Source organism: Pavona decussata, unplaced genomic scaffold (assembly GCF_977016875.1).
Source record: "Pavona decussata unplaced genomic scaffold, jaPavDecu1.1 SCAFFOLD_73, whole genome shotgun sequence".
Lineage (NCBI taxonomy): Eukaryota > Metazoa > Cnidaria > Anthozoa > Scleractinia > Agariciidae > Pavona > Pavona decussata.
Genome location: NW_028145492.1, coordinates 180001 through 190625, shown reverse-complemented (window position 1 = coordinate 190625; position 10625 = coordinate 180001). Strand labels below are relative to the sequence as shown.

At 41.8% G+C, this 10625-nt stretch overlaps 2 protein-coding genes across 9 annotated transcripts in view; one reads left to right on the top strand and one right to left on the bottom strand.

Annotated features, from left to right (window-relative positions):
• Positions 1-52: 52 nt before the first annotated feature.
• Positions 53-2860, top strand: LOC146476713 (uncharacterized). Of its 8 annotated transcripts, XM_085114199.1 has the most exons (7): positions 53-101; positions 200-255; positions 346-462; positions 830-877; positions 1839-1883; positions 1976-2046; positions 2397-2754. In XM_085114199.1, exons 2-6 carry the CDS (start codon positions 247-249, stop codon positions 2000-2002), a joined length of 246 nt encoding a protein of 81 aa, XP_084970325.1. In that variant the 5' UTR covers positions 53-101; positions 200-246; the 3' UTR covers positions 2003-2046; positions 2397-2754. The 8 variants fall into 8 exon arrangements, with proteins under 8 accessions (XP_084970325.1, XP_084970326.1, XP_084970327.1 ...); XM_085114200.1 differs by lacking the exons at positions 53-101; positions 2397-2754 and adding an exon at positions 2127-2385 and having other exon boundaries at positions 108-255; XM_085114195.1 differs by lacking the exons at positions 53-101; positions 200-255; positions 1839-1883 and adding an exon at positions 2127-2319 and having other exon boundaries at positions 362-462; positions 830-1292; positions 2397-2503; positions 2612-2860.
• Positions 2861-4587: 1727 nt separating this feature from the next.
• The window catches only part of LOC146476712 (protein RRP5 homolog), a 44799-nt gene continuing 38761 nt past the window's right edge, over positions 4588-10625 (bottom strand). Inside the window, exons 45-48 of the mRNA XM_085114179.1 lie at positions 8453-8621; positions 7406-7559; positions 6412-6577; positions 4588-5373 (exon numbers count right to left, since the gene is read on the bottom strand). Of these exons, the coding sequence (XP_084970305.1) occupies positions 5208-5373; positions 6412-6577; positions 7406-7559; positions 8453-8621 (655 nt within the window). The 3' untranslated portion in view covers positions 4588-5207. The remainder of the gene's footprint in view (positions 5374-6411; positions 6578-7405; positions 7560-8452; positions 8622-10625) is intronic.

Sequence of the window (10625 nt, the reverse complement as noted above, 5' to 3'; positions counted from 1 at the left end):
CAAGAAGTGATCAGCGTGTATCGCAAACAGAGATTATACGTCATTTAATACTACTCCAAGCAAGCTACGGTCAGGAAGGTCAGGAAGCAAGCACTGTGAAGGTAACTCTTGTTTACAAGCTGCGGATATAATGAACTTTCTTGTATTTCCTTTTCGAGACAGTCAGACTCATCCTCTTGTTTGTCTTCCTTCTTTCCAGGAGAGGAAAAAGACCTCCCTTTTTGGAAACAGTGTGAAAGTAAAACGATGAATCAGGTGAGTAGGAGTGGAATCATTTTAAAGATTTAGGAAACGCGCTATAATAACGGTTCTTATGCCATCTTTCCATGATCCCCTTTTCTATAGGTGAACCAGTTGTTCGCAGAGGCAATGGATGGTGATACGCAAGAGCGAACGCTCCAATGTGGCTTGAACCTTTCCGATATTAAGTCTCCTTTACCAGGAGAAGATTTGAATGACAAGGTTTGTAACAGAAAGTTAAAAACTCGGCTGCTCCACGAGAGCATACTCTAACGTTTAGGTGTCGAACTGGTTTTATCCGCAGCGTAAATTAAATCTTGTGCTACATCATTTTAGTGCTATGCGGCACTTTTGAGTGCGGTAAGAGATACAGTGGAACCTCTCTTTACGGACACCTCTATAATACGGACACCTCTCTATTACGGACAGCTCACTTGGTCCCTGAGAGACCGAAACCCACTGATAAAGCCGACCTCTCTAAAACGGACACCTCTAAAATGCGGACACTTATCCCTGTCCCCTTGGTGTCCGTAATAAAGAGGTTCGACTGTATTAGAATTGACAGATGTCTCATTATGTATTTTTTCAGGTTATAAACTCATCGCTCGCATTTTTTGCAGGCGAAATGGCTGCAGAGGTAAAGTAGGTGATTTAATGGCATAATTATTAAATGCTCCACAACGACGCACATTGCCCATGCAATTGATAAATGTCCTCGTTACTCTACTTACCACATAATGTTTTTTCCATTAACATGTACTGAAATTGAGGACAAAATTAACACGAAAACAAATATATTTCGAAGGTCGAGCTACTTTGGCGTGATATTCCTCTCATCTCCTGCCGAAGTTTCTACTATAAACCGCGGACATATTCCACGTTCTCCTAAAACGTAATGGGACACTTAACTCCCCACCCCACTCCTCGTTGGAGGTACGATGGTTTCCATGTCCGAACATTAATACACTAGCTAACACTAAGATAACATGGTTTCCTTTCAGGACATTGCCCTACAGACATACAGAAACGACTGTGGAGTATTTAGCTTAATGGTAATTATCCTCTTTGGCCCTGCTGAAGGGTGCATCTTAGTTTTCTGCTAGCCAACTGCTGAGATATTTGCCCCGGGGGGGGGGGGGGGTACTCCCCAAAAAAAAAAATGGATAGGGGTGTGCGGCCCGCTTCCCAAAACCCTTACCCTATTTATGACCAAAATCTGCGATTTTCCCTAACCTATTTATGACCTGACCCTTAAATCAATTCCCTGTTTCAGACCTGCCTTATAATTATTTCCCTAGTGCAGACCAATGTTAAAGGCGTGACAAGCCGTTGCGGCACGTACACAGTTGCCGTAAACATCATGATGAAGAAGTAACTGCTAAAAAAACGAATTCAAGACTAGAGTGCAAAAAGCGATACCCTATTTATTACCAAAATGGCGGCAAAATGGCTAAAATCGATACCCTATTTATCACCAAAACGGCTGAAAAACCATACCCTTTGGCGCCGCACATACCTATATAGCCCATATAAGGGAGTACCCCCCCCCCCCGGGGGATATTTGCCATACATGACAAACATTTCTTACTTTATTTCAGTATGCTATATATAAAGTGAAGAATGTCAAGTTCGACTTCACTATGGTAAGTTATTCTTTGTGGCAAATGACATGCTAAGATGCATGAAACGTTTCGGCGAGGCGGCAAGTATTCACTTTGGTAACGATTTCTATCAGAACGACATGCCCACAATTCGTCGCTAGATTGCATCAAATATTGTATAAGTGGAAACGTCAATGCAGACAAGGTACGTTATTGTAGGGTGATTGTTGTCTTCCTTTATATTTTCAAAAGAAACGCTCAATTCGATAAATTTGCGTATTGTAGAAATGAGAAATGCCATGGCCCCGCTGAAACGGAACATGAAGATATAGTTGAGTTGGAAACAAATGCAGAACGATTTGAGCCCCTAAAGCTCCCCCCAGTCAGCCAAGAGCGACTTTTTGAGATTGATAAAGAGCAAATCAAGAAAGAGCAGAAGCCTACTGCTGGGAAAAAACTTCCTCGGAAAAGGAAAGAGGTAAAGAAATGTGAAATTGTACAAGATCAAAAAGAAACTGGTGGTGTAACGTGGGCGCTACATTACTCTTTTTGTAGGTTGCTGCTGGATCGAAAGGGTCATCCAAGAGAAAGAAAACTGCAACTGAAAAAACAAAAACGCCCACAAGAAAGAAAAGCAAGAAACAGATTGACAAAGAGCGAAGGTATGTATTGTTTTACTTTACGTATTGTACCTTTTTAAAATAGGTAATGTTGTACAGGACTTTAAAGAAAGGAAAACAAAAGAAATAGTATTCTTATGTCTTCATAAGGGCAAAATTCCTTGAATATATGAACAACTTGGAGGACATGGCTGTTGGAGGAAAGCCAACGGAAACAATAGAGGAGCTTATGAAAAAAGTAAGGAACTACTACAGAAGCCTATATCAACACATGCAATTAAAACTGCTTAGTGTCTATTTTGTCGATAACCAGTTTAGGACACCATTAACATCCTTGATGTCTACTTTCTTATGACTACCCACAAAAAAACTAGAGGACGTCGCAAGTTGTAAATTTGGAGTCGATGAGACCACAACGCGTTGGAGTAGATGAGACCACAACTCGTTGAAATAGCAGTGACTCCACGGTAAGTAAATAATTAAATACTACCGTTGTCATTTTAGATATGACCGTAAATTATGTGAGAAACAGGGTGATATATTTTAAAAAAGTTATTTCCTCATTATGGAAAACCGTTCTAGGCACAAAGAAACGGAGCCGTTAACCTTGCATAGTCCAATACTGAAGTATCTGACACGTACTGTAATCAATATGTCCACGAGAGCCATTGGAACCCTGTCGATGTGACCCTAACAGGAAAGCGTCACATCAGTTTAGTATGAACCAAGACTTTACTGAACTATGCAATAACTTGAAAAGCTGATCAGACCACTAATTTGAATTGGTTTTTGACTCTTGTACTGTTAAGATTAAAGTTTTCGACCTGCTATCCCTCAGGCCTTTGCTGATAGGACTTAAATTCTGTAGTTTTGATTTTAGTAAGAGACTAACAAATGAACGAAAGGTTTCTTTAGTTCAGTTGAATTTGTTACAGTTAGATTTAAGAAATAAAACAACGTTTTGTTGCCGTAAAATGTCTGCTCGAGTCTTTGTGTCGCAAGCCCACGTAAACATATGTGCAATGGCGTTTTTTCCTGTATTTTAAATGGCGTTGAGCTGTGGTTAAATTTAGTTTCTTAAAATATCATCCTGAATAGAAAATGCCGTCAGTTTATAGTAGCCGTCGTGACCTATGGCGAGAAGGTCATCAATTCCGGTATTTCAAAATTTGTCATAATTTATGCGTCATACTGTTTTCGGCACGGTACTCGATTCGGCACTTTATGGGTGTAAGGCCGCTTCTCCCATATCGCCCATGCATATACACCAAGGTTGTTCTTAGTTGGTTATCCTTAGAGACCAGGGGCACAGAAAAGGCGAAAAAGATGAAAAAAATAACGCTCTCCTTCGCAGTATTTTTATTTTTCGCCCGTTTTAGCAGGGGACTACTAAAAGGTTCTCCTGCCCGACAGGGAAGAAAAGGGGAAAGATGGTAGACTGCGAGAAAATTAACTTAAAACGGGCGTCTCGCTTCTCGTGGATAAAAAGATAGCATCCCTTTTTCGTCAGAGAAAGTGTAGCCTTCGTATAAAAGGGGGAGGGAAAGGGAAGATTCGTAGTCCTCCTCCCCTTTCGCTTCAAACATCCCCGCTTTCCGTCCCCCCACCCCCCTCACCCGCCCCATGCCGGTCAGGGAAAGTTAATCAAGAAGAAGCGAGCGCGCACTGACGGATTCCCTTGCTGCACGAAAACTTCTCTACCAGACTAATGCTCTTGGATTCGCAGGCTATGATTCGCTATTCAAGACTCTAATCTAATCGAAAGAATTAATTCGCAAGATGCAGATGCGTGGGTAAGAATAAAACATAAATATGGGGATGCTGTGGATGGTGCAAATGTTTACCCAAATAATCAGAGCAATGGGGAAGGAATTCCTCCACAGCGCTGAGATCATTGTGGACTTGTCACATTTCCGGAACTCAGATTTTAGTCTATAGACTCAATTAGTGTGTGAATTTCCTTCATAGGCGGACCATGCAGACAAACCATAATGTAAAAAACCCCTACTGTGAAATCAGTAGTAACAATTTTCTCACCAGAGCATGTGATCAAGCTGCTAAAACCCAAATAATTCAATGGTATGATAATGACAATGGATTCCTTTTTACAAAATTTTGTAGTTAGAAGTTGAAATCTAGACATTTAATAATAACGCCCTTCAATCATTTTGCGCGTCGCTGTAAATGTCTCAGCAGGTCCATATGGCTTTCTCAGGCCTCAGGCATTTTTCCATAATAGTTCTGGGCGAATTTCTGCTATGAAAGCGAAGGCAGGACCGTGCGAGTTATTTGATAAATTAACTAATTTATTATCAGACAGGGACATTTTCACTGATGCATAAATTTAACGGTAAAGAAAAGACACTGAAATAAATCAGTGGTGACGTAACAACCTGCCAATGGAACATGCCGGAAAATCGTTCTTTGCTATCTCGGGTCAACAGGAAGTCATTGGGTTCGGTTTCCGTCCCCGCTAACACGACTGTTGCCGTCATGGCAATTAATTCTCGCGGCCTCACGGGTTTTCGCGCCTTTCTACGAGGCTGGGTTTTAATGCCAGTTTTTTTTTTTTTTTTTTTTTTTCATTTCTTGCAGTCAAATCACACTGAACAACTCGGAGGAATGTCAAAGTTGACATAAATTGCTGTCAGGTCCAAGCACTAATGCCGAACTTTCGTTCTTAGTGATCGGAAAAAGTTCCCCTGTTACTTGCTCAGAGTCCACCTCAAACTGACACCCGCTCTCGCTAACTCAGAGCAGCCTTGGATTCCACGTACTCCATGGCTTTGGTCTTGACTTTTTCTACGCTGAATGCGTCGCCATACTTTCGTTCAAAGTCCAAGTAGCGTTTAAAGAAGAGTTTCATCTTCTTGGAAGACAAGTTGATGTGGATAACTCTTTCAAATATTTGCCTGGAAACAAAAGGAAAAGGAAACAAAAACAAACAGAAACAATGGCGTTTTTAGAGTGTGCTTTTCATTACGATGGTCAACAATCCAGACTGCGACAATCACATACAGCCAGTCTACAATACGCAATTGAAGGCCCTTGCGGGGGAAATATTGTGGACCATTGCGCAGAAACATAAATTGCGGAAACGTATTTCCTTAGCTGCTTCGCCGTTTGCGCGCACAGGGAAAACGTACATTTGTTGCGGAAACCGTTTTCTTCCTTGTTTCCGAGAAGCAAACAGTGTTTCTCATTCTTTTTACACACATTTTGTTTCTTTCCTTCCCCGTTTGTGCACCCAAGAAAAGTTTGGGGTAAACAATGTCTCCGCATCAGAACTCAACACCAAATCATGCGCAGGAAGACACGGGTAGACAACGTGGCAATTTGACTGGGCTTTGCATCAAATTGGCTGAAAAGGTAGCACGTTGGCTCTGATTAATAGACCCTTCTCCAAAATGGCGGCCAAAAATTCAAATAAGTTAAAATTAAAAACGTATACCAGCACTAGAAAGAGCACTTTTACTTTACTAACCCTGCAAAGTTTCAGCATATCAGGTGTAATATCAGCTCAGAAAATGTAAGTTGAAAATGAAAAATTTACAGACGTTTGTATGACTGGGGGTATGACGTATACCCCCAGTCATACAAACGTCTGTAAATTTGTCAAATTTCATCTTACATTTCCTAAGCTGATATAACACCTAATGTGCTGATGCTTTGCAAGGTTACTAATTTAAGTTAAGGTGCTCTTTCCAGTGCTGGTATCAGTTTTTCATTCAGTTTCAATTTTAACTCATTCAAATCTGTTGCCGCCATTTTGAAGAAGGGTCTATTAGGGCACGTGGCAACCAGTCTTGATAGAATTGACTGATGGGAGTCTGGGATATCCAGGGAGTTATAGTGTGGTGACCCAATTCCCTCAACCCATCTTTCAAATGTAGCCTAGCGTTTGTAACATTCGCATAAACTGACAGTACACTAGTGAGTTTGTTGCTTACCTAACAGGCTCCAGGTCTCCTTGTTTGATCATCATGTCCAGGTACACAGACCACAGATCGCTTCTCTTGGGATAGTTGGTCAAAATGCTTTCGAACATCGTCTGCCCTCGCTGAGGTTCGCCGTGTTTGAACTCATGCAGGGCAAACTGTACTATAGTTTCAATATCTGCAAGGAAATTATGAGAACGAGGCATAAGAAGAATTCTTGGTGTTGTCTTAGTTTTCGCAATCCAAAAGTAAAGTAGAAAATGCAATCACATCTGACTATTAAACATAATAAACAGGAATAGCGCAATGCACAGCTCAGAATATAAACCTGCGCTAAAGACGGACAAACGTGTAAGCTGGAGAACTTGAAACAGGTGCCCGGGGAAACGTGCAACCAGTGCCAAGCGCGGAAAACGCGCGCAAACTAAATTCACGATTACCCTCGCTTTCGTTCGAGAATGGCCTTGGCTTAGACAGTTCACAGAACTCGCGCGCTCAATCAAGGAGCGAGGCACAAAGTGCCTACAGCCAGAGCAACCTTCCACAGACGATGAAGATCCGTGCACCAGACATAAGGGCTGTTTGGCAGCCAAGACAGGTGAACGCAAGCAAACGTCGTCAGCCGTAGCAAACGGCTTTCGTGTGTAGGTCTCCAGGAGAGCAGAAGGCCGAAGAAAACGTAAAGGAGATCAGATAGTCAAGGTGTACAAAAGCGTATACAGACGAAATAACCCACAGAAACAACTGAAGATCGAGTCTATCGTTGTTCAATTCAGGGGCGGATTTTTTAAAGGCGGTTCACAGTAACCCGGGATCCGTCGAGTTTAAGTTACAATTTGAAACGACAAACGCGGTACAAATTGAATTACATAACCACACATCTTCCTTGAGCTCTAAACCAGAATTCAATACTACACTTTTTCTGGATGGGGGGAACGAGGCTTTGTATAAACAAGCCAACTGAGGAATAAATTAAACTGTTAATGTACAACCTTTATTAACTTACGTTTTCTCTTGGGCAGACTCTTGAGGCTTCTTTGCAGTAGTTTTCTGCCCAATTCAAGCTTTCCCTGCTTCATGTAGAACGCCCCGAAACCGACCCACATCTTTTTGCTTTGACTAAACCGCTTACTCATGGTCTGGTACAACTGTTCCGCCAACTGAAAATAAAGCAACAAGGGAAATTAATCTTGGCCGCTTTCCTCAAGTGAAGGATGCAGAATGGATATACCGACCAAAGCAAAAAACAGTAACAAAGAGCTGTGGACGAGAAAGACAGGACAGTAAAAAATACAGGAACTGGTTGGCAAACGAAAGAGATCGGTTAGACCATGAAGAGTATACGAAGAGGTAAGACCGGAAAAAGGGCAATTAGACCGTCCGTCCGTCCGACGGATTCTGACGGTATGGAATAACGCTGGGTGCAAAAATAAACTGATCACATCATGAAATCGTGAGGAGATAATTTTTTTTTTCTGTTTAACAGGAAACTTCCAATGTGCAATTATTGTGCACTCAAGATGCAGTTGCGAATCGCCTGTGTAAACCAGAGGCGGTTTCAGTGCGATTTGTCGCCACGATGTCGCAGAAGTGTCAAACATGTTTGAAACTTGATGCAAGCTTGAAGGGTTTCTCAGAAAACGTACAGCGATACAGCGATTTGAAGTATCAACCTTGCGCGGGAAATATTGCGATGTGCGTCCGATAAAAGTTGCATAAAAAATCAAACGTGTACACGTTTACACGTGATTTTTTGTACAACTTTTGTAGCACCGGCGAATTCAAATTGCACGTGTAAACCAGCTCCGCTTTTCGCGGGATATCGCTATGGGTCTTCTGTGAAATCCTGTAAATTCGCATGAAGTTCTTACATATTTGAAACTTCTGGCACATCTTGACGATAAATCGCGCTGAAACCGCCACTAGTTTTGACACGCGAGTTAAAAGCGCAACTCAAGCTCGGCTAAAATTGCATTAAAACCGCCGACACAAAATTGCGCAAATGTGTAAACGGGCTTTAAAACAGTCATTCTGCCTCCCGTAGACAACATACCTCCAATTTATCTGTTCTTGTGTAGATCCCAATTAACTGAAAGAAGATTTTCTTAGGCTCATTTTGCTGAAGTGCTCGCTCAAACACCTTCACCAGAGACTCTTGTGTGCCGTACAAATTTTCGAGGTTCATTAGCGCGACCCAGACATTCAGCTTTTCCTGCTCTTCCCTGGAAACGAACCACAAGACAAAAATGGGTCTCACTAAGAGATCAGGGGCCCGTTTCTCGAAAGTCCCGGTAACTTATCGGGTCCGGTAAGTGGCCCGGTAAGTCCCCGATAAGTTTACGGGTGTTTCTCGAAACTCCCGTAATTTACGATCCCGGTAAATTTCCCGGTAACTTGCCCGGTAATTTACGGAAGGTCATGACCTCCCGTAAACTTACCGGGAAATCGCAAATGTTGCAACACTAAACAAAATGGCGGCCGGAGGCGGACTTTTTTGTTTAGTTAGAAGACCTCGGTCTTGTCAAAGACGACCCATTCTGGCCGACATGGCCGACTGTGCAGTCATAGAAAGATTCAGGCTTTCACGAGCTAGGATCGAGTGGCTCGTGAATGAACTTGGAGACGAATTGCGGAGAAAAACAGTGAGAAGCTGCCCGCTGGCTCCGGATACAGGCGTAGTACTATTGTTGTTGTTGTTGTTGCTGTTAGTGTTGTTTTAGATGTTTGAAAAGCGCTTATGGTGTTTGCATATGGGCGCTATATAAATTTGAAATTATTACTATTTTATTGTTATAAATTATCAACCAACGGCGGAAGAAAAAATAAATCAATATTTTGTCATGTAAACACGGCTCACTCGCCGCACATTATTGCTTCGAAATGGCTTCCTTTTTAGCATAAAATGGGTTCCTGTCATTCAAAACTAATCCTACAGCAAGCGATATTGTTTTCTTTGTTGTAAGGAGAAAGTTAGAAATCTGACATGCTACACTGAGATAAATGTAAACATAACCATTGATATAAACAGAGCGATCGCGATGTGAGTCGAATTATGCGCCGTCCTCGAAATACACGAATGCAGTGTTTGGTGCATTAGCTAAAGGGAAAAAGAATAAGAAGCTTACACACGATAGATAAACGAGAATAAAGAACTAAAAAATCGTTCCACTTTTCGCAAAATAGTTTCAGTCGCATTTCAATTGATCGAGCCTTGTAGTATGATACAAAAGCCGATTTCGGATCGGTAAAAATAGTGCTTGATGTCTGCCGTAGAAGACGATCAAATCACCCTAGTTGAACTATAGCTATTCAATTTTAAAACTTGTATGAGATCCTTCCTTATTCCCAATATTCTCTATACTTACTAAGGCTGCTAAAAGTAAACTTGCATCAGTACGAACTGTGAAATAGGCGTTGCAATAGAACACCACACAGACACTGTTTCCCCGGCGGTCGCCATAGCTTGCTTAGCTTCATCTCTTCTACAGCTTTGAAGGAATTATATAATGATCCTGACTATTAGTTTGATGCCCACAACAAGAGGTCATGTTGATAACATTCATAATCCTTTTCAGGTTTTATTTCGCATCAGGGAGTTTCCTGAAAGTAATTGCCGATACCATGCATGATGCAAAATAGTGATCTCTCTTGGTTGCTCCCCTTTGATAAAACGAAAAAGTTAAACTAAGAACGTATTGCATTGTCCTTCAAAAAGCATGAAGACAGTCCTGTCTCATCCATAACCGTGCTTTTCTCGAATGAATTGAATGGATTACGTGTAGTCCTAAGTCGTTCTCCTTCTCTTGCGAACGAGCGTGAAGCGCGCACAAGAGTCTGGCAATGGTCCCCTATTTTACCGGGCCCGGAAATTACCGGGAAAGTTTACGGGTGCTTCGAGAAACGCATTATCGGACCCGGTAAAGTTTCCCGATAACGGCCCCGATAAGTTAACAGGGCCCGGAAGTTACCGGGACTTTCGAGAAACGGGCCCCAGGGCCCGGTTGTTCGAAAGCCGACCAACGCTAATCCACGATTAAAACTTAATCGAGTTTTTCATCTCAGTCTCGCTCATTAAAGATGATTTTAAAGCCTCATTTTAAGCTAATGGCAAAGAAAAGTCTAAGACAAAACTTAGGGACAAAAATCTTTTGGACATATCCTTATGGATTAGTAAATATACTCGAATTAAAGTTCACATTAACCCAGGATTAGCTTATGTGGGCTTT